General features: G+C 37.2%; 1 protein-coding gene and 1 long non-coding RNA gene across 4 annotated transcripts; one reads left to right on the top strand and one right to left on the bottom strand.

Moving 5' to 3' along the window:
- Positions 1–617: 617 nt before the first annotated feature.
- On the bottom strand, positions 618–11,275 carry LOC126819442 (store-operated calcium entry-associated regulatory factor). Of its 3 annotated transcripts, none has more exons than XM_050547477.2 (8): positions 10,997–11,275; positions 9,523–9,628; positions 8,465–8,565; positions 6,667–6,759; positions 5,510–5,620; positions 4,766–4,881; positions 3,211–3,413; positions 618–2,348 (listed from the first exon to the last, which is right to left on the bottom strand). In XM_050547477.2, the coding sequence occupies exons 2-8, from the start codon at positions 9,596–9,598 to the stop codon at positions 1,999–2,001; spliced, it is 1,050 nt and encodes a 349-aa protein (XP_050403434.1). In that variant the 5' UTR covers positions 9,599–9,628; positions 10,997–11,275; the 3' UTR covers positions 618–1,998. The 3 variants fall into 3 exon arrangements, with proteins under 3 accessions (XP_050403434.1, XP_050403435.1, XP_050403436.1); XM_050547478.2 differs by having other exon boundaries at positions 11,005–11,275; XM_050547479.2 differs by having other exon boundaries at positions 11,239–11,257.
- Positions 11,276–13,272: 1,997 nt separating this feature from the next.
- On the top strand, positions 13,273–20,209 carry LOC126819447 (uncharacterized). The gene is made up of 4 exons (XR_007679620.1): positions 13,273–13,458; positions 16,224–16,319; positions 17,573–17,692; positions 19,416–20,209. It is a non-coding gene; the product is annotated as an uncharacterized LOC126819447 (long non-coding RNA).
- Positions 20,210–24,066: the final 3,857 nt, after the last annotated feature.

Raw genomic sequence — 24,066 nt, 5'->3', positions numbered from 1 at the left:
ATCAAACCCAGGACCTCCAGGTTAGCAAGCCAACGTCTTACTCACTGACAGTACGAAATAATCTCAATAAAATTAATATGCCCTATTTTAAAGCACTAAATCCATAAAACATGCTCACTGGACATTAAAGGTAGTTTAATCCATTTTTGGATGTAGTAACCTGGATAAGCACCCACCAAAAGACTAATTTCCACAGAGAGACACAAAGTTTTTTTTTTATGATTAATTATAGTAACTGCCTACATTGGACATTGGACTGCGAGTTTTACAACATCTGGACGTTGCTAGATTACTTCACAATTCCCGAACTTATAGCTACGTTATCTACAGACACCTGAACAGTAGCACCCAATCAGAGGTTGTGACATCGCAACCTCCACGGAACCTTGAACTTTGCAACTCGATTATCCTAGGTAGACATTTTAGCTTGAAAGCACGAGACTTGGTATTCACGGCAACTGAGGAATCTGATAGGCTCACAAGCTGGGCTTGTACCCAATCGAAATTAGTGCCGAAATATGCAGGGTATTATGTGCAGGCCTTGATAAGATGTACGTAGTTAAAGCGAGATCAAGCCTTCTATTGAAGTTGAGATAAAATGCACACAAGACATGAACAACAATTTTCTATTGGTTTATTAAAAATATATGATTTACTGTACAATGAAACAAATGAAAAGTTATTTACAAAACAAAAACAAGCATGTATGATTTCATTAAACAAAAACAAGCCTGTATGATTTCATTAAACAAAAACAGCCTGTATGATTTCATTAATAAACTAAAACAAGCCTAAATGAATTTTTTGTTAATGACAACAATAATAATACTACCAGCCTATAATTGCAATAGGGAAGGCGTTTATTATAAATAATAATACAGTAACGTCAATTTATTGTTTGTATTAAATACACTTCTACCAAAACAAAAAATATATTCTAGGATGACAAACCCTGAGATTATCAACCAAAAATATTCTAGCAATTTATATACATGTAAATTTATAGTAAAATATTCACATTTTTTGTTCATCTCAAGTTTATTACAGGAGATTCCTGTTAGTTTAAGAATATAGATGATAAATGTGCGTAGTATGGTTCGTGAATTGATAATCTAGATAACAAATTATGGCTAAAACATATTATTACAAATAGTAATCTCCAGATTTCAATATTAACAGAAATTCAGACAAAAACACACGCAAAAATTTCTATACATACATCATGATGACTACACTTAGATCTGTACTTGATAACACAAAATCAAACTAGTCAAATTTCTGTATAAGTTTTTCAAATTGAACAGGACACAATTCTTTGTAATATGATTATTCTTTCGAAAATGTTCTTTTTTTCCATTAGAATGCAGACTATTGATTATATATCTAAAGATTAATACTTAATTGCTTTTTTTGCTCCTGCTTTCTGTGGATGTTTTTTTTAAAATTGAACAGGACATAATTCTATGAATATGATTACTCTTTCGGAAATATATTTATTTTCCATTAGAATACGGACTATTGGTTTTATATACATAAAGATTAATACTTGTCTTTTTGTTCCGGCTTTCTTGTTGCTTTGTACATAAAAAAAACCCTTCCTTGACCAAAAACAACCCCAGAAAACAATGATTTATGGAAACCAGCCAAAAGTTGACATCATGGGAGAAGTAACAGTATGTAACAGTATTAGGAAAGTACTACTTATTTCAGATTAGGACTATTAGATATTCTTGTAAAACATTGTGATTTGTTTTCATAATTATCATGCATATACAACAAAAGTAACATTTCAAAAACTAAAAACCTAAAAAATACTTAACAGGTTCGCATTACACCAAATTAAATATCACAAGATTTGGGGTTGAAATTTTTGAATACACCAAATTAAATCATACTTTGTTTATTATTTCTATAAATGTCACATTGTGCTCAGATGAAATTTCTGACTTAATCTGGTGCATTTATTCAAATATCTGAAGAAATTAATGTTCATTGAAATTATCTTCTTTTGGTTCCACCAAAACCTGACGCTGATCGTGTTCCAGAACTGAACCCTGATGATCCTGATCCAGAACCCAATCCTGAACCAGATGATCCCCATCCTGAACCAGTTGATCCAGAACCAAACCATGATGATCCTGTGTTACCATACCCAGTTCCATAACCGCGTCTGTAACCGCCGCCATTATTTCTTCCTCCGAACATGTAACCCAGTAATCCACCGGTCATTGCACCTGTCCAGAATCCACCTCCTCCACCGCCTAATCCCCCTCCTAACCCACTTCCACCCAATCCTCCCATTCCATTAGTTCTTGTATGTGTGTTGCTGTAGCCATCATGACAATTATCTGAAATAAAAAAAATATACAATATAACAAATACAAACCGAAATGAAACGAATTTGGGCTAATGAAGACAGGCATACGCAATACAGTGTGCTATGAGAGAAATTTTGCCAAGGCAGCAGCACTATGGCCTACTCTTATACCGAATTCCAACTGCCAAGGGATCTTTTACATGCACGAAAATGTATACAAGGGTCTTTGGTTTTTTGTCCCATCCAAACGACCAGGCAACTGTCCTTATCACGCCCTCCGTCCTGCACCACTGACAAGGGGAAACCATGCTGGAAAATCCTGACGAACTTTCTCGGCCAATGCCAGCTAGTGAGCCAGCGTCTTACACTTGTGACTTAGCCACTGTGGCCGTCTTACACACTTAGCCACTGTGGATCCCCAAATAAAAACAAGAAGATTATGTCACCAACATCTTTTGACCAATTATATCAGATTTGTTTTTAGGGAAAACACAAAAATTATTAACTCTGGGAAATTTCTAATTATCAAGAAGAATTATTGGACAATATCTAACTTTTCACGATCTAACCACCCTAAAATATAATTAGAACTGATTACTAAAAATTTTCAAAATAAAATCAAAATATCAATTGTAGAATTTCGCTGTAGTTTTCTCTTGAAAGTTTGAAAAGTAGAAAAAATGTGATGTCTATAATTCGGGAGTTAATTTGACCCCAACCCCCAAAAGTCATTTCAAAGTAAGTAATTCACCCACTAAATATCACTATGACTTGAGATATTTCAGTTTCAAAATACCCGTCTTCATTAGTCCAGTTTGGAGCAGAACGGTAGAACGTTAAACCCCATTTCATATCAGTTTCAAAATAAATTGTTCCAGATAATTATTACTAACCACTTCCTGGCATATATTCTGGTCTAAAGCCTGGTGGAGGGGGGCTCTGAGAGCTTGGATAGCCTTGATCTCTAGGGTACTGATCTTGCCCAGCATGTCGACCATTAGATGATATACATGATTTATAGATGGCATAGATGACCAACCCAACACCAGCAATAAATATCAAATCTCCAAATCCAGATTTCGATTTCTTGTGACTGCTGAAAAATAGGGGAGAAAATATTCACATCAAATAATGCATATTGTAATAAATATACTTCTAAAACAGAATGTATAACCATCTATAAAATCAAGGAAAGAAATGGGGTTTAACATCCACTTGACACAAACTCGATCATATCGGGACTAACATATGGTTCAATATTATTTTAACAATTCACATGTGAAGTGTTGGGGTCTTTGGCAGTGAGAGGAAACCGGAAGATATAGTGAAAACTTAAAGATTTTCTGAGATTTAGACGAAGTGATTCGAAAATCTCCTGGAAGCAATTAGGAAATTTTTTTAGGCATGGTCATTATCATCTTAGTGTTAGTAAATGAGGTGAATGCAAGGGTGTCACTAACTGGCAGTTTGTCTACTTGAGTGATGATCTAATGCCTAACAGTTGTGAGTACATGGAGAGATGCCAAGGATAATCAAAGAATTTATGGAAAATGGACAGTCACTAACGAGAGAGAGAGAGAGAGAAATGGGGTTTAACGTCCACTCGACACAAACTAGGTCATTTTGGGACTAACATATGGTTCAATTTTATTTCCATAATTCGCTTGCGCGTAGGGGTCTTTAGCAGTGGGACGAAACCGGAGGACCCGGAGAAAACCCAAGAGGTTGGACAGGCGACCCTACTCGTTGTCACGTACAACCGGGGATTCGAAACCACGAAAGTTGACTCAATGACAGGCCTTATGATACAGTGCGCAGGTGCTAATCATTTGGCCATCCAACCCCCCATCATACGATAAACGAGTCTTCTTATAATAGATTCTTGTGGCATGGGGTAGGTTTCTTGCAATTAAAATGTTTTGAAGCAAACGTTTGATAGATAAGAATTAGTTTGAATATGTTTTTGGTCCAAATATATCCTCAAATCACAGTTTGTACACAGGGAGGCATCATTCAATACGAAAGGCTTCTTCTTGTATCTCATTAGATGGTATAATCAGAAAGCATATTGACCTATAGGTAATCGTAGGGAATGCTAGATTCACAATCCAGTACGTCCAAAATTGACAGAATTGTGATCGAGTAACGTGTAATTCACTTCTGTTAGTCCCCACAACGGAGGTGGTGTGAGTAGAATCGTGGCATAATTAAACACAACAAAAATGTTTTGGCTGCATGGTTGGTTGGTTGAGATATTTACTTATTCAGTCGACGCGTGCGTTGTAGTCCGAAATCCACCTTTTCACTCGATTGTCACTATTTTTGGGATTGAGAGAATTCAATTCCGGAACTTTCAATCGAGTACCCACATAGACACATTAATTTACTTATCTAGAATAAACCAAGAATTTTGAGATGTTTTCAAGAACTATATATCATTTAACTCACTTGTAATAACTATTAGAGTTGTCATGATATTGATTACTATGGTAACCAGAATGTTGATTGGATTGTCTTCCTTGTTTTTTATGGCCTTCTTTTGTCAAATCTAGAGAATATTCCAACTGAAAAATAAACAGATAATTGTAAACAAATACTTGTGAGATACTGATCAGGCGGTTACAAGTCTCGATCATTCAGTCTATAATAAGCTCTGTAGTCTTGTACATCACCTCTAGAAAATCTCTATTACAAGATTCCATATATTATCATTGTCATCGTAATATCCAGGTTTAATGCCAGGCATTTTTTAATTTAACTAATTGTTTTACAATACTCTGTGATTGTTACTGTTGGAATAATGAGGTACTTACACGGGCCCGGTACCATCATTGTTCAAAATTGCTAACAGCATTTGGAGTCAAACAAATGAAATGGGGTTTAACGTCCTACTGTTCTGCTCCGAACTGGGCTAATGAAGATGGGCATACGCCATAGAGTGTGCTATGAGGGAAATTTTTTTCCGGACAGCGGCACTACGGCCTACTCTTATATCGAATTCCAACTGTCAAGGGATCTTTTACGTGCTCACCAATGTGAACACGGGACCTCGTTTTTTCGTACCATCCGAACAACTAGACAGCTGTCCTTGTCAGGCCCTCCGTCCTACATCACTGTCAAGGGGGGGGAACCAGTGGGGTAATCCATAATTAAACGTGTAAGAAGAACATTGATAAGAGAAGTGAAACTTACCCCACATGAACCTTTTAATACAAATGGATCATCAGGATAATCATAACCTTCACATGAAACTTCTACCTGACCAAATCTATATTCATTATCCATATCAGTTTTACATTCCCACTATAAAATAAACAACAAAATAATTCATATAGCAATAAAAAATAATTCAAATAGTACTTTATGGACTATTTTACTTTTAAATGACATGTAGCAGAACATTTATCTATTATGTGGAACTCTAGAACTAGTACTGTGATTCTCAACCAGTGTGCCGTGGGATCTTCCTAAATGTGCCGCGAAATTTTGAACGCCAAACTAAGAAAATGAGCAAAACCATGTAACCCCAGTTGAGTATTCACTGGTGTCTACTGATATGTTCATAGCTGTGTTTTCTGCATCAAACTGGGTTAATGAAGGTGGGCATACGCCATACAGTGTGCTTTGAGGGAAATAGTGCCCAGACAGCGGTGCTACTCTTTATATCAAATTCCAACAGTCAAGGGATTATTTCGTTCACCCCAATGTATACACAGGACCGGTTTTTCGTCCCATCCGAATGACTATACAGCTGTCCTTGTCAGGCCCTCCGTCCTACACCACTGACAAGGAGAAACCGCATCAAAAAATCTCTGGTAACTATCTCGGTCAACACCAGGATCGAAGTCAGAAATATAAACATACTACTATATTGAATGGTAAAGTTGACATGGTCAGAATTATAAACAATACTACTATATTGAATGATAAAGATAGTGTTGTTGGTATATAAACCATACTAATATATCGAATAATTTAATAGTCAGAAATATATAATCAGTGGTTGCTAGGCAAGATACGCCCACATTTTGCAAGAGATGGATAGAGAGCAAGCTAAAAAAAAAAAAAAATTTGTACAATCAGGGGCCATAATCCAATACATGTCAATATCGAAAGGAATCAAGATCTATGGGAGATAGACCTATATTTTAAGTTACATGAAAATCGGATAAAAATTGTGACCTGTAGAGTGTCCACAAACAAATTGTGGACGGACAGACGTTTGGACAAACAGACGAACGGACAGGGGCATGTCTACATGAAAATGTGGGCGTATAAAAATACTAATATACATGTATTAAATGATAATGTTTAAAGTGTAAATTGAAAGTAGAAGTTTATTATATTACCTGTACATCATATCCATCAGAACCTCTATTATAACACTGTACAACTTGTGGTACAAACGCATGACAACCTGCAGTACCTCCAACACATTTCAACTACAAACAAACACCACAAATCAATAAATTTATTAGACTCTGTAGTGCCTTTATCAATGGGAATGGTGAGTGCAAATTTATTTTTACATCCTCCCATTTCTACCCTATCTTAAGCTGGACTTCTGGAAAGTTTCACTGTAATCCTGATATCATTTAATCTTGTGTATCTAGTGCAATTTCTTTCACATTTGTTTAATATCAGATCTTTGTTTAAAAATTTGTAAAAAACTTTTAAAATCACCAAAAATCATCTAATTTGTACTTGTGTCCAGTTTAAAGCTGAGTGTCCAATTTACAAGTGTTTCATTTCTCAATCACTGTTGAAAAATAAACAACCCAATTGATTAATTAATTTCGGGACTAACACGTAGTTCAATTTTATTTCAATAATTCGCTTGAGTGTAGGGGTCTTTAGCTGTGGGAGGAAACCGGAGGACCCGGAGAAAAACCCATGAGGATGGACAGGCGACCCTACTCCTTGTCACGTTTGAATTTAAGGCACCAGAGCATTAAGTAACAACTGTTGCTTGAATAACTAATAAAAATGCTGCTGTATTCTAATCATATGTATTAATGTACGTAATCTACTGGTTTTGTATTAATATATTCACCACCTACAAGCTTGCCAAAAAATCAATATTCATCAACTTTTAGTCATGCATTATAGTGTCAATATAATACTAATAATAGACAAAATTATTATACATATATTACAACAGCTGGGGGTATATGTAACAGATCTTATATATCAATATTGACAATCTGATTAAAGCACAGATCCTATTTCATTTTGTTTTTTATACTTATATAGTTCAAAATTTCGTTTTACTTGTCTTCACTACACTAGGATCTGTATATAAACCACGTTCTGGTTGCTGTGCGGAATTAGCCAATGAAACGATCTGTTATGGCGAGTTCTTGGTGTACTGTGCATGGAACTGTGGGTAAACCACTAGAAACGTCAATGCTGGTTGATTAATCAATGACGTGATAGGGCCAAAAGCCGCTTGTATGACCTCTGAAATGAAGTCCCACTACAACCGATCAGATCTTCATGCAGTGTAGGCCATCAAAAGTATAAAAAAACGAAACATAGAACTGTATTTTTAATCAGATTATATCCGTTAATAAAAAAGAAAATGGCCGAGATATGAGACATCTTTCTTTGTATTATTTACAATAATAGATCGAAATCAAACAAAAGGGTAAAAATGATGTAATATTCTGATGAAATTTATGGATGGGAGTGTTAGTTTTTACATCATCCCTGACTGCCGGCCACTGACTTCATGTATGATGCTTTGTGGTGAACTATAAAAGAAAATGGCTACTCCATACAATTGAGGGGGATTGGGATGACCAGAGTGGTCTAGAGTATCGCGCTTCGGCCTCTAGCTAGCCGGTCACCTCTGACTTGCAGTCATGGTTTCAATCCCTGGTGTGACCATATGCGGCTTGGAGATAGGGGCGTTTTCTCAACATCGTGGGTTTACTCCAGGTACCCCAGTTTCCTCCCACAGGAAAGACCCCTGCGCGTGCGCTAAGATAATAAAAATTAAAATAAGACAACTTGTCAGTGATATCACCTTCGGTGGAAACGGAAATTAAACACTAAGAACAACAACAACCATACAATTTACCACCCTGGGTGGAAGTAGATATTAAGCCAGACGAATGAATGTATCCATTAAAAGTAATAATTTACCTGTGGTACTGGGGATGATCGTCTGGCATTGGTCATGAGACCATGTCGTAATGTTAAAGTTTTAACATCTGTTAATAAAACTCTATCTTGTTGATATCCACCTAAAAACATCAAAATCCACAATTATTACATTCAATACAATAATAAAAGATCAGAGAGAGGAGAGAGAGAGAGAGAGAGAGCGAGAGCGAGAGATGGGGTTTAGCGTCCACTTAACACAAACTAGGTCATTTTGGGACTAACATATGGTTCAATTTTGTTTCAATAATTCGCTTGCGCATTGGGGTCTTTAGCAGTGGGAGGACCCAGGGAAAACCCATGAGACTGGACAGGAGACCCTACTCCTTGTCATGTACAACCATGCCAGTTGACTCAATGACAAACCTTATCATGCAACGCGCACAAGCTATCCATTCGGCCATCCAACCCCACCAATAATAGACTAGATCATTTTGTGAGTAAGAAGAGCTTTTGTTTACTAAATTCCTTAACAGGCAAAAGTACATGCTGCCTCTACTAAAAATTTTGTGTAATTGCTTAAAAATTTCAGTCTGATTAAAACACAGATCTTATTTCGTTTCGATTTTTGTAGTTCAAAATTTTGCTTTACTTGTCTTTACTACACAAGGTTCTGGAAGAGTTAATATATAGCCCACGTTCTGGCTGCTGTGAGGGATTAGCCAATCAAACAGACTGTTGCAGCGAGTTTTTGGCATGGAACTATAGGTATCATAATAGAAACATCAAGCTAATTGGTTGATCAAATGTCTGACGTAATATGGTCAAAAGTCGCTAGTATGACCCCTGACAGGACCTCCCACTACAACTGGTCAGATATTCATGTAGTAGAGGTCGTAGAAAGTATAAAAAAAAAACAGAACAAAATATAGATCTGTACTTTAATCAGATTGTTCAAATTTAAACATAAAGCAATGCAAAAATGATCAAAGTCTTTTTTTGTCTATTATGAAAACTCGTCTGTTTATTTTTTAAGAGTCCTGAACTTATCCATTGACCTACACATCTCTAAACCCTGTTCAATAATATTAACAACTCACCCAATACCAATGGTACAAAACAAGCTAATGTAAAAATAATCCTATTGACAGTGTCACAAACACTTCTTCTCTCCATTTTTTAATTCTTATGTTAGGTACAAAAAATCTGCAAAAGAAATAGAAATGAAATGAAATGGGGTTTAATGTCCTACTCTTCTACTCTGACTGGGCTAATGAAGACGGGCATATGCCATACAGTGTGCTATGAGGTGAAATTTTGCCCGGGTAGAGGCACTATGGTCTACTCTTATATCGAATTCCAACTACCAAGGGATCTTTTACGTGTACGGCAACGTATACATGGGACCTCAGTTTTAACGTCCAATCCGAATGACTAGACAGCTGTCCTTTAAAGAAAATAGAAGGTCAAACTCAATCATAAAAACATAACAAATTACTTTGCTCCTGTTTGCTGACTACACATTATATATTAAAGGACCTAAGTCCGTAACTCAAAATTGGTACATTGGTACACGAATCGTGTACCATAATGCGCTTCAGCCCCAGTTGTATTGAGAGACTCGAGGGACGAGGCTAGACACATTGCACCAAATCAAATGGAGTTATGTAGACTAGAATAACTAGATGCTAGAAATTTGCACTCAATTGAGATTGCTGACTTATTTCGCCGAACATAACTGATTTGAAATTGGAGTAAAAACGGAAACCATTAAATGTAAATCAGTTTATATACATTCATATTACAGTATTATATGCGTTGCGACCCACTTTTGTGAATTTCTAGGTCCCAAATGTTAGCGATTTAGCTCCTTTAAATTAGCGTTTTTTGAAACCCGGATTATCGCCCTTACATGTAATTATCATGAATTTTTTGACGTTCTAACTTGTGACATCAAAGCCAGTCTTAATTTGATACAATGGGAACTTAATGTGGTAGTTACTTTTCTGCTCCTTACATGTACGGGCTAATGATGAAGGCCGACATACACCATGATATGTATATGCCCCCATGTATATGCGGATTATTTTTACTACACTACAGCCCACTATTTCAATTTCCAATTAAGTTCCAACTGTCAATAAAACACGCCAATGTGTCCACAGGACCTCCATTATTTGTGCCATCAGAAAGACGATACGCTGTAGGGCTACCTTGCCACCAGATCAGCTCGTCTTAAAATATTTGATGAACTTTCTCTGCCATCTATGGGATTGAACCCAATGACTTACTGTGACAGTGGAACGAAAGGAACATAAAAATATAGCCTACGCAAGGACTCTGAAGGACTGTAAAAGTGTCAGTTTATATTTATAGTATACCATAGTGTCTACTAAAGCAAAATCTAATAATAACTTGTTTGTTGGCCTACTAGATTTATACGGTATTGTAATTGTTGCTGTAGCTGCCTGTCATTTTAGTTCCTTCAGGAACGTTCTGATCGGACGAAGTCGATATCGCCCGATCAGAAACCGTTCGTAAAGCTAATATAATAAAGAAAGGAACTACACTTACTAAGTTACTCTATAGTTTTAAGTCTTACTGATCAACTGGATTAGACTTCCTACTCCTAGTTCGACGGTTCTTCTTATTTGAATATTAATTTGTCAAGTGTTACCCTTTTCTCTTTTCTTTGGCTTTTAGTTTAGCTTTCCTGCTATCCTACTTTTGTCGTAGTTTACCTTAGTTATGTTTATAATCTGCGTTCTATATAAATTTATTACTGAAGATCAACATAGAACATAGTCATTATTTACCTGTCTAAAGTAAGGCATCCAATGAAAAACTGCCTCGTTTCACTAAATTAAATGTCATGAATAATATTTTTAGAATTGCGGAAGTGATGTAATCATAGAACTAGAATACTAACGATACTAAGGTACACGTGAACATTATCTCGGTAAATTCCGCACGCAGCGACGGTATCCAGACAACTCATCCCAAAGACAATTCATCCCAAGACAACTCATCCCAATATAAGACAACTCATCCCAAGTTAGAAGACAACTCATCCCAAGTTAGAAGACAACTCATCCCACTATAAAAGACAACTCATCCCAACTTTAAACCATGGGTTAGAAGACAACTCATCCCAACAAATATAACTTATAAGTGATATTTGTTTCAATACAATTGCTATCTTTGAAGACCACTCAGACCATAACCAATCAGAATTTGTTATCTTAATCAAATTGATATTGTTGTTTTAATCAAATTGGTGATTACTCTTTGTTTTATTCAAATTGATATTGTTGTTGTAATAAATTGATGATTACTGTTTGTATTACTGTTTTAGTACTTTGTTGTTTTAACACATTGGTAGATGTGTTTGTTTTATTCTTTCATCATGAAGCACTTCAAACAAAATCAATTAACAAAACAACGATTAACTAAACTGAGTTGTAGTATTTACCCCTATTACAAACTAATTAAATTGGTGAAGCACATCAAAGACAAATATCATAATGCTAATTACAATGGTTTGAGTAAGTGTCAAAGCTGGGGTATTGTATAAAAATACTGAAATCAAATATTTCAGTATCATTTTTCAAAATGTCTGATAGCTGTATAGTTTGTGAGTCAGTAGTTCGCCCAAGACAGGAGGCTGTTCAGTGTGACGGGTGTGAATGATGGCAGCATAGGACATGTAATACTGGTAAGACTTTAATGTTGTTTTTTAAATTCAAAGCTATTGTATTAAATTCAACACTATTGTACTAAATTAAAAACTCAACACTATTGTATACTCAATTCAAAACTCAACACTATTGTACTAAAAATATTGTATCTTTCAGATATATCTAGAGCTCAGTACCGCAGGATGGTTAAAGAATTGACAATGGTGGCCTTCAAATGTATTGAATGTTCAGCACCTGATGAAACCACGAGTTTTACTTCACCGAGGGCGGAGAGTACAAGACTGTCTTTACCTGTTGATCAGACTACATTCCATTTATCCGTTTGCCCTGATGTCGATATGCCAGAAAATATCCAGGAAAAGTAAGTACAAGCATAGTTTATCACATCCAGAACAAGTTTTAGTATTATCCTTATCCTATATCATAATCTATACAAATTTTTTTATATTGTTAACATTCAGTTTTTATTGTATTTTTATTATGAACAGTTCATTGACGGATGAGTCCATAGGCGACGATTTATCAACAACAGAAGCAATAGTGACATACAAGGTCGTGGATAATGGTACCGAACGAGGGAAAAGGAAGCTTGTGTCCATTTATTCGAACCTGCTTCGATATTGTAATCGGTTCCGACAAAAAGAGAGACCAGCTGATCCAACAGATCTTGATTTTGAGGTACAGAATAAGTTTTTTAGAAAAGTCCTTGCCTTGCCATTCCTACCCGCTGAACATATATTGCCAACATTCAATAAATTAGAAGAAAAGGCCACAACCGATCAAATTAAAGTGGTTATGAAATACATAATGGATAATTGGCTGACCAGTAATATATGGACCATCCCAACATGGAGCGTGTTTGGCAGGACAATCCGAACCAATAATGATGTTGGGATGAGTTGTCTTTTGACTTGGGATGAGTTGTCTTTTGACTTGGGATGAGTTGTCTTTAAAAGTGGGATGAGTTGTCTTTTGACTTGGGATGAGTTGTCTTTTGACTTGGGATGAGTTGTCTTTTGACTTGGGATGAGTTGTCTTTTATTGGGATGAGTTGTCTGGGATGAGTTGTCTTTGGGATGAGTTGTCAGGGAATCGCAGCGACGAACTCGGTAATTTCCGGACAACAACCGAAACCGGTTTCTAGCGTATACGACCTTAAGTTGCCCTTCCGTCTTTGCCGGAAGTTATGGTTTCTAGAAAGTATTGAAAGATTTTTATTTTGGCAAAGCACAAACTAATCTAAAATGGTCCGAAATTATTATAACCCATGGACAAAACCCGCTAGTAGTGACTGCTTGAATAAAACGTATTATCTAACTAAATATGGAGTTGTTGCAGGTACTTGTTTCAATGTTTGTTAAATAATAAATTATTTTTGAGTGTAAAGAAGCCCAAAAATTAGACCTCACCTATCATGATCATGGCATGCATAAAATTAAATATGCAGCAATGCTCTGAAATTATCAAAGTTGTTAATAGCTTTTGTTACATGAATCTATACTAAAACTCAGAGCCTAATTTGTCCAATTCAATGAACCCAGCTCAGGCCTCGAAATGTTTAAAAAGAGCTTTTCTTCATACCTGTCGCTTCAGAGTTCAGTCAGTAAATAACCTGTCACTCTCAATTATCAAAGACCAATCACAATTCACATGACACATATCCATACATGTAGGTACACACACACACTCTTAAATTGTTTAGGTCTTGACGTACATTGCTCCATATAGATATCGTAATATGAAACCTTTTTATTTCTTCAAGTCGGCGAATCTGCTTCGGCTCAGCGACTCGAAGATTCGTACAATTCTATCATCTGTATCCACGCGAATTCCGCCAAGTGTCATGTTACCAAACTTGCGTAATAAATCGAATACTTCGCTGTTGAGGTGTAGAATTCAGATTATAAAATATCTGTAATACATTGATTATCAAAACACGAATCACACCTGTGCATGGTACCGTATTTACATGTAGCCTACCGGGTGCGGAGGACAAGTAACGCCCCCTGGAATTCCTTTCTCACATATCCTGTCTATATTATATTTATATATGAAATATTTTTCCGATCTAATTATTTGATTTTATAAATTTTCTTATAAATTATTCATAGCCTTTATTTATGGAAACTTATTTAAACTTTTTAAATGATTAAATACATGTCACCAGGCAACGAGCCGTGTGCATTTCCATTCCAGCTACCACTATATTTACTATGGTGTCGTTACGATAGAACTATTTTAGATGACCTGGGGGTGCGTTTTAATTTATTTATATATAATACTTCATAATGCTATAAACTAATGTCAAGCAGATGAAAACAAGCGTAGATGGTGTGAAATTCATTGTTATAAAATTGTCTACTTCCAAACTGTGTGAGTAACTGTTGCCTACGACAGAGCGAAATGTAAACAGTGCAAATGGCAGTTTTTCGCGGTATTTCCTTGCTTAATTCTTGCATTTAGAAACAAATAATTAAATGTACTTGACGTGAGTATTGTGGTCTTAAGTCAATTTACTGAACATCAAGTAAAATTTAGTCCACCTGTCACAAGTGACAGGTAGTTTTACTTGCTACCTGTCAGACGAAAAAATCGCCTGTCGGCGACAAGTAGACACGCGAACATTTCAAGCCATGCAGCTGTTTTAGTTTTCAGTGAGAATGAAGTTAGTACTGTACCCGGTCTATTTACTTTAGTAACATATTCTTAACGGCTCTGCCTCTAGTCTATCCCAGAGCTAATAAGACAATAAGAATCTGTTACTAAAGTATTTATACCCGGTCTAGCTACGAGCAGGTAGCTAAAAATGTTGAGATGATATTTTTGTTTTTAGTTATGATTGGTTGCCTTTAGTTTCACATGGCAAGCTTTTTATTGCAGCAATTAGGACTATCGGTAATTAAACATACCCGGTCCAATGTTGTGACACATTTTTGTTTATCTGCAAATATTGTCAGTAAAATTAATCAAGCGGTGCTTTTAACAAAATAAGATACCGGTAGGCCTTTCATAATTCAGGTGCATTAGCTCTGTGTGATCCTTAAAGTAAGGTTCTCTCTCTAATTTTATGTCCCGTATTTTGATTGGCAATTGTACACTACTTATATTTAGCCCCGCCTTCATGATGTTAAAGATGTCAAACCTATTCCATTTTAAAATATCGGGCAAAGCTAGCTTTTAACGTTTCGATTTAAAGATGTATTTATGGAAGATTTACATGTTGATAAAGAGCTGACAGTTCTTTGTTCCAGAGGGGGGGGGGTGGATGGCCGAATAGTTAGCGCTTGCACGTTGTGTTAAGGCCTGTCATTTGCATGGTTTCAATTCCATGGTTGTACCTGACAAGGAGTAGGGTTGCCTGTCCAACCTTGAGGTTTTTCTCCGGTTTCCTCCCACTGCTAAAGACCCCTATGCTCAAGCGAATTATTGAAATCAAATTGATCCATATGTTAGTCCTGAAATGACCTTGTTTGTGTCAAGTGGAAGTTACCCCCTCTCTCTCTCTCTCTCTCTCTCTCTCTCTCTCTCACTCTCACGTGACAAGGAGTAGGGTCGCCTGTCCAACCTCGTGGGTTTTCTCCGGGTCCTCCGGTTTCCTCCCACTGCTAAAGACCCCTACGCGCACGCGAATTATTGAAATAAAATTAACCCATATGTTAGTCCCGAAATGACCTAGTTTGTGTCAAGTGGAGGTTAAACCCCATCTCTCTCTCTCTTTCTCTCTCTCTCTCTCTCAAAATAGTTCCAAGATAGATAATAATAAAGAATTTAAAAAAAAAAAATGTAATTTTCTATATCTACTAACAGCTAAATATTATGTTATTCAGAATCGTGAACAATATATTTTCTATGACTTACGTGTAGAAAATTCCACATGCCATGGCTATTTGTTATAAGCTAAAAGAACCTACTGCGGCTTATGCACTTGCTGCATGTCTGCTGTGTAATCATTTGGGAACTTGTCACTTGACTGCGTGGGGTACCCTACTAAAGATCAAAATGCCTATGAAAGCATTGCAGTACATGGGTTGTCTATCGAACTGTAGTGAGGGTACGTTTTGTTCCTTGACAATTATCTATTTTATAAAAATACTGTTTTTCAGGTGCCTATGCAACTGTTTTAGATTTGGGAATGTATACAAAACCTTCAACATTACTTGTATGTGCAACAAGATTTGGACATCATGTTGGCTTATTAGGTATGGTATTATTCCTTCTTCTTATACATATACAACCATATAATGAACATGAAAAAATGAAATGAAAAGGGGTTTAATGTCCTACTCTTCTGCTCCAATTGGGCTAATGAAGACGAGCATATGCCATTCAGTGTGCTATGAGGAAAATTTTGCCAGGGCAGCTAAACTATGGCTTATTCTCATATCGAATTCCAAATGTCAGGGGATCTTTTATGTGCACGCCAATGTATACACGGTACCTCGTTTTTTGTCCCATCCGATGAACTACGCCAGAAAATCCTGATGAAATAATGAACATGATGTGCACATGGAATATCAACGCAACCAATATTTTTCCTTTTTACGGACAAAATTTACAGCTGGAAATCGATGTAAGAGTAGGTCGTAGCTCCACAGTCCAGGCAAAATTGCATGACATACATGTATGTCGTCCTCATTAGCCCAGTTGGTGCAGAAAAGCAGGACATTAAACCCCATTTCATTCATAATTTACAGTTCTATATACTATAGAAAAAACCAAGAGGCCTAAAAGCTAAAGTCACCCATCAGTTAAAGGGGAAGATCGACGACTTTTAAAAAGGTTTTCATAAATCTTAAATATATATTTATAAACCATCATCTCTGTGTAACACAAGGAAAAATATTAATTTTTATTAAAACCAGAAGTGATGTAGTTGGTTCAATGTGGTCATTGGTCTCTATAGCAAGTATACAGATTCGGCATATGTTTGCTACTGTATTTTGTTTACGCGTCGTCATTTGGATGAGAATCCGACCAATGGGACTGTTTATTTGGATATTATAAATATGGAATTATGTTGTTTTTTTAATGTTTAATACACAAATCTGACGCGTACATTCACTCATACAGACCAGTACGTTGTGGACCAGTTCAAGCCACATGGCTAGTTGTTTACATCACATGATTTGTTTGACACCCAACAAGTGAGAGATACTTGTCTTTACTACATTAGGATCTGGAAGATTTATTATATAACCTGCGATTTGGTTGAAGTGAGGGATTGGCCAATGAAACTGTCTGTTGCAGCTAGATTTTGGCGTGCGATGCACAACTGATTTGTTAATAAAATGTCTGACGTTTGACTCCTCATGTGACCTCCCACTACAACTGGTCAGCTCTTCATGTAGTAGAGGCTATCGAAAGTATAAAAAAACGTAACAAAATAAAGATCTGTATTTGAATCAGATTGAGGATAGATTATTGAAATATATTTCTCTCTCTTTTATTTTAGGTGGGGCAGCTGCAACGTATGCCTCTGCCTTGTGTATAATTGGTAACATACGTAAAACTGATGATATGTATAATCACTTTTTAGCAGGATTAGCTGCTGGTAGTATATTTGGTGGTAGATGTAAGTACATGGGTACAATATTGTTGGGGAGTCGCAGTGGCTAAGTGGGTAAGACGCTGGCTAGCTAGCCTGGAGGTTGGGTGATCGATCCCGGCATTGGCCAAGAAATTTCATCAGGATTTTCTGACGTGGTTTCCTCTTGTCAGTGGTGCAGGACGGAGGGCCTAACAAGAACAGCTGTCTAGTTGTTCGGGTGGGATGAAAAATCGAGGTCCCGTGTATACATTGGCATGCACATAAAAGATCCCTTGGCAGTTGAAATTCGATATAAGAGTAAGTCATAGTGCCACTGCCCGGGCAAAATTTTCCTCATAGAACACGGTATGGCATATGCCGGTGTTATACCCCATTTCATTTCGTTTCACAATATTGTAGGTCTTAAATTTAAATATGTATTATGTAAGAGCTAAATCTGTCTATTGCAGATCTTTGGTCTAGATTCAAATGGGGGAGTTGGGTGGTCGAATGGTTAATGCATGCGCATTTTAACACAAGGTTTATCACCCCTGGTTTTGAATCCCTGCTTGTACATGACAAGGAGTAGGGTCCCCTCGTGAGTCCTCCAGTTTCCTCCCACTGCTAAAGACCCCTGCACGCAGGCGAATTATGTTATTCCCGAAAACCTAGTTTGTGTTGAGTTCTTAACTCTGTCACTGTGCAGCTTCTCAGCGTTCGTTTTCGATATTACTCCGTTCACACGTTCGTCGCATCTAGGGGTGTATTCGAAACAGTGTTCCGGTGCAGAGAACGGATGGAAATTGGGTTCTTGTCGGTCTCAAACAGTCGGGAATGCGTTCGCGAACACGCTCCCGTTCTCAAATCCCACACTACCTCGTTAGCTGGTATGAGGCAAGAACATACATGGTCGATGCGTCGACAGCTGCCGAGAAAACGGTATCATGGGTGCATTTATTGATTTAAAAGTTTAATACCGTTCAAAAACTGCATGTAGTATGTTGTCAGCGTAACACCAAAAAAAAAGAAAGTCATTTATGCGTAATACAATACTTCTCAAGTTACAGTAAAAGATTGTATAAATTTAATTCAACTTGTTACCATGGATACTGTTCTCTCATGTTCGAGACTCTTGAACGTGTTCTCGCGTTCTTCCATGGTTCACGAACCTGTGCGAACGCTGTTTCGAATACACCCTCGGAGTCCAGAACCATATCATGTGTCCCAAATGTGACTTTGCAATCGGTTCTCATCAATTTCAACAAACTTCTGTCTTCGTCAGAGAGTACTCGATCATCTATGTTTGCAGGCCACAACCCAAACGTTTTTCACAATAAAATATCAACTTGTTTTAGTTTGTCGGATACAGCTGCTGTGGATCGACGTGTTAGGAGGATTGCCCGAAACTTAGAGTTAGTTTCTAGCAAATTTGATGATTTTTTCACACACTTTTCTGTCAGCAATAATTGGAATATTAGCTTTTAAGTAAAATATCTTTAGTTGAGCTACCACCATCAACACCAAATTGGTTGTGGAACATCAGACATCATAGCCGACTTCCCATCAATTCTGATTCCAATTGGGTTAAAGCGGGTCCCAGACCAAATAAATCACTGGATTTTCGCTGTAGTCATAGCCTTTTTCACAAAAAAAAAATCAAATTTTTTATGATTTTTTTTATGATTCTTAACCGGTAACTGGTCAAAGATGGTGAAAAAGAAAGTGAAAATGAAAGTCACGCTTTATTTTGTCACCTTTTTCATTTCAGACAATTCCCAAAAAGTTGGATGGGGCGTTGGCCTTTTTTTTGGAGCAACTGCCATGCTTATTAAAATGGGTCAGATTGAGAAATGGAGAGTGCCTGGACTAACAATTCCATATGCAAGACCCATGGGAACATTGAACCAGCATAAAATTGGTATACTAACAGAACGACCACATGAAGAGGGAACTCGAGGTTTAGAATGAACAGATTGTAGATCACGTGGAAATCAGTGCTGCCAACTAAGGACTAAGGAAATGTTACATTTGGATTGATATTCTAGAAACTGAAATTTTCTCGGATAAAATTAAGATGACTCAAATTTCAATTAGTTGAAATAAAACACAATACGTAAACTTATAAAAAACAAAGCACCAATATTTCGTTACTATTTTCAACAGTATGAGTTATGGTGTAACATATATTTTATCTGAAAGAATTTCATGAACTATAGATTAGAGCAGCCATGAAAAACCTAATAATATGCTTGTGTGAAACCAGCAAGAGTTTTATACAGATTGTTCAAAAATGACTTTATTAGTAAATTGTCAAACGAATTATTGGTTGTTTATTTAAAGATTTTAAAATTTCATGTGCTACAACTCGGGTTAGGATAATAATTTTGAAAAATCTCATCATGAAAATAAGAGTTAAGTAAGATTTTTGAAAAGGAAAATGTAAAAATTGTGTTTGTGTTAAATGAATGAAAAAAAAGTGCTAATATTATTGCTGTAGACCTGTATATAGAAAAAAAATTATTAATAATAAAGTCTACATCATTGAAGAATATATTATTATAATTATTGACTTGCCTATAACAGTATTTGAACCCAGAACATCTGTATCAGCTTCTCACAACAAATTAGCTGAAATGTATGTGATAAGGAGTAAGTACACCTGTCCAACCTCGTGGGTTTTCTCCGGGTCCTCCGGTTTCCTCCTACTGCTAAAGACCCCTATGTGCAAGCAAATTATTGAAATAAGATTGAACCATATGTTAGGTTAAACCCCAAGTTGGATTTTCCGGAATGGTTCCTCCTTGTCTCTAATGTAAGGGACAACATAATTATAGTCGGTACAGATGGGGCAAAAAAAAAAATCAAGGTACTGTGCGCATATTTGCATGCACGTAAAAGATCCCTTGGGATTTGGAATTCGATATAAGAGTAGGCCATAGTGCCGCTGCCCGGGCAAAATTTGCCTCATAGCACACTGTATCAGTGTCCTGCTGGTGTTCCCAAAAGTCAGCCAATCAAGGCAGATGAATTAGTTAAATATACATTATGCAAGAGCTAAATCTGCCTATTTCAGGTCTTTCTTTAGGCCTGAAATGTTATCTAAATTATTAATTAGACATTAAGTAACCTTTCCAGGCCATAATCAACTCAAGATGGCAGCGCTAGCCTGCGATCTTTAGTGGGTTGTAAGCCAATTTACTGCATAACTTTCCTTCTCGATTAAACGATTAAATGGATAATCGAGACTATGCTGTTTATCGTACTGACTTTGGTAATGATGATCGAGGCTTATGGGAATTTCAGTCGCTTAGTTCTCGGTTCATAGTGGATCAATTTGAATGAAATTTTCACCAAATTGCCTTTACATTATCTAGTTTTTAACTATTATACTGAGAACTGCCAACTCGTTACTGAATCTCCCATAATGTATCTTTAATCAAGGTAGGTGTATAGACGGTATAAGAAGATAAATACGTTCACCAAGTAATTACCTAATCAATCCAGGCTATTGTCAACAATAATCGGGATGAGTAATATATTATTCACCATATCTTGATGTCCGATTAAGCACATTCCTGGTCGGACTTTTGTAAAATACCTCAGGACATGTCCGGAATATACGGGCGAAATACCATCATACATCTAATTGCAATTCTCTAACCTTTTGTACTTGAGATGTTAATTAAATCTTTGCTAGCTCCATGGACTAGTTGGAGAGTTATGCTTAACAGATTTTATCCTTTAGTCTGGGATTGAGGTCACAAACAAAGCTCGTGAAACGGTACCAGTGACGGTATAGAAACGTCTTTCTAAACATTTTGGCGTCTGAAGCACTCACGTACCATGTCATGCCATGTATCAGTTTTGCCTGAAAATTAACCTACATTTTTATACATCATCGGACCCGATAACGGCAAAATGCAAACTGCATGCAATTCATAATCCAATTCCGCACCGATCGAAACAATGAATCAGCTGATAGTAAAAGCCCCAGTCACAGTCGCGAGATTAAAACAACCGTGGTAAAATCTCGAAAAATAACGACTAGCAAACTGTAGTTTGAGTAGGTGTGCTGTTCATTGAGACTGTAGTATATTCGCGTGTTCATGTTTACTTTTGTCGTGTACGGTAATTCTGGTCACTGAGCGAGCCGATCATTTTTGGAGTGTAGTTAATCGAGTCTATTTTACTTCGCGTCTGCGCATTATCACCGAAAATAAAATAAAATATAAACACGAGGAGCTGAGCGAAGTGACCAGGGTTTTCGTCGCATAATCTTTTTACCGCTACTTACTTGAAGAAAATAATAATATGGGTTAGCACCTAATACTGTGTTGTGTTTTTTCATCATTAGAAAGGTGCGCGTAAGCTATCTGGGCAGCTGACGGAACGGCCATTTGAGTTGAGACTGAGCATAAAGTACGTTTGAGAACACGTGCGCGGTCGTCTCTGTCAGCGAGACAGAACAGTAAAAAGATTGCAGAATTCCCTAGTTCCATGAGTTGTGAATAAAAAGACCTCCCTGGTTTTAAAAAAGAGCTGAGAAGAAAAGGATTGTTTCACCAACTTGGCCTGTGCGTGAGCTGTGAACAAACTTTACAAATTTTCCTGAGTTTGAGAGCTGTGAGTGTGAGAAAATGACTGCAGTGGCTACAACCATACGGAGCCGTGAATAAAACGTTTGCCGAGTTTCCTGTTTAATAACCGTGAGTAAACAGACAGAATCGACAGCCGCGAGTAAAATACATTACTGTTTAAATATAAACTATAAACTGCCTTTGAGCCATGGCAACCCCTGCAATTTCCAACAACTCTGCAGTAGAGAAAGATGACTCGCACGATGTAACCTCAAGTCACCATCCCTCATACAAGTCTATGACTAGTCGTCATACTCGTAGTTCAGAATTATCGAGCTCTGTTCAATATATTGAGACTAAAATACGTGTTGCAAGAGAGAAGTTCAGATTTGACGAGGAAATTCGCAAAATTGAGTTAGCTAGGAAGGTAGCTGAGGCAGAAACCCAATCCAAACTTGAGCAAATAAAAAATGAGCGAGAATTAGCTGTAACTGAGGCCTTGTCGTTTGGCTTCGAGACACTAAGCCATACTTCATCAAAAGTCAATTCTGTTGACCCTATTGATAATAGTTTCAATTCCACTGACCGTACTCGGCGTACTGCACAATGGATACAATCCGAGATAGGTTCTGAGATCGGAGACCTCTCACATGAGAACAACCAGGGGCCTACACCCCACGAGAAGAGCCTTACTACGATTGAGTCACATCGGCCTACTGAGCTACCTAGCCCTAGGTCCACTGAGCAAGCCCACACCAGGCATAAGGAGTTACCTTTCGAGCAGCCCCCAGAGCTATCCCTATCCAGGCCTACCGAGATCTACAGAAAAGAGAACTTTACTGAGTTGTTACCAACAGCACCTGTATTTCAACCCAGGTTTGAGGGGCCTACTGAGCAATGTTTGACTAGGCCTAAAGAGTCACCTCGTGATATACATAACGAGCAATCGTCAAACACCCCCATATTTCAACCTAACCATGAGCTAACACTGAGATACACACCTAGTATGCCAACGCATGGTGACCCTAGACCATTTGAGAGCACTAATCAACAAAGCAACTTGTTTAACACTAGGCCACCCGAGCACTCTAATGACATTAGTAAGAGATTACTTGCTTCACTTGCACTACCTAAATGTGAGCCTGACGTGTTTAGTGCAGATCCCGCCTTGTTTCTTCCTTGGAGGCAAGCATTTAAAACCTTAATATGTGAAGCTGAGGCTACACCTAATCAAGAGATTACGTACTTACTGAAGTACACCAGTAGCAAACCTAAAGAGCTTGTAAATCAATTTCGCAGACGAATACATCCCGATCCCCAGGTCAAACTAAATGACCTTTGGTCAGCACTAGAAGAAAGGTTTGGACATACTGCTGAGGTAGCGAATAATTTGATTGAGACTTTACTTAAGGCTGCTAACTTTCGTTACGAAGATAAAGAGGCTCTTCAGACATTTTATGACACTTGTGAGAACTTAAATACACAAGAACCTTATTTGAAAGGCCTGAGCATCCTGAATACTTCGTATTTCATGAAAACCTTAGTTGAGAAAATACCTAAATCCATTAAAGAGAAATGGGACAGTAAAGTTACCAAACACATGGTCGATAATAGAAGTGATGATTACCCACCATTCAAATCCTTTGTTAAGCTGATCCATAACCTTTCACTAAAACAGAACCATCCATCTATTGCTAAATTACCGAGTCAAGAGAGTGAGCACAAAGGTTCGAGATACACAAGTTCGAGACCTGACAACAACCTGAGTTCAAAGCCTAATCCTTATAAGCATGGTTTTAAAGACAATAAGCCCAGTACACACACCACTAGTCTCAAGACTGA

Source organism: Patella vulgata, chromosome 4 (assembly GCF_932274485.2).
Source record: "Patella vulgata chromosome 4, xgPatVulg1.2, whole genome shotgun sequence".
In the NCBI taxonomy this organism is placed as follows: Eukaryota; Metazoa; Mollusca; class Gastropoda; family Patellidae; genus Patella; species Patella vulgata.
Note: the sequence above shows the minus strand (reverse complement) of the source record. Positions and strands in the feature narration are given on the sequence as shown.

Coding starts and splice junctions, on each gene's coding strand:
- LOC126819442 (XM_050547477.2), bottom strand. CDS start 9,598: ATGGAGAGAAGAAGTGTTTGTGACACTGTCAATAGGATTATTTTTACA. Junction 5,621..6,666: donor CTGATGGATATGATGTACAG/GTAATATAATAA, acceptor TTTATTTTATAG/TGGGAATGTAAAACTGATAT. Junction 3,414..4,765: donor AACTCTAATAGTTATTACAA/GTGAGTTAAATG, acceptor CCTATTTTTCAG/CAGTCACAAGAAATCGAAAT.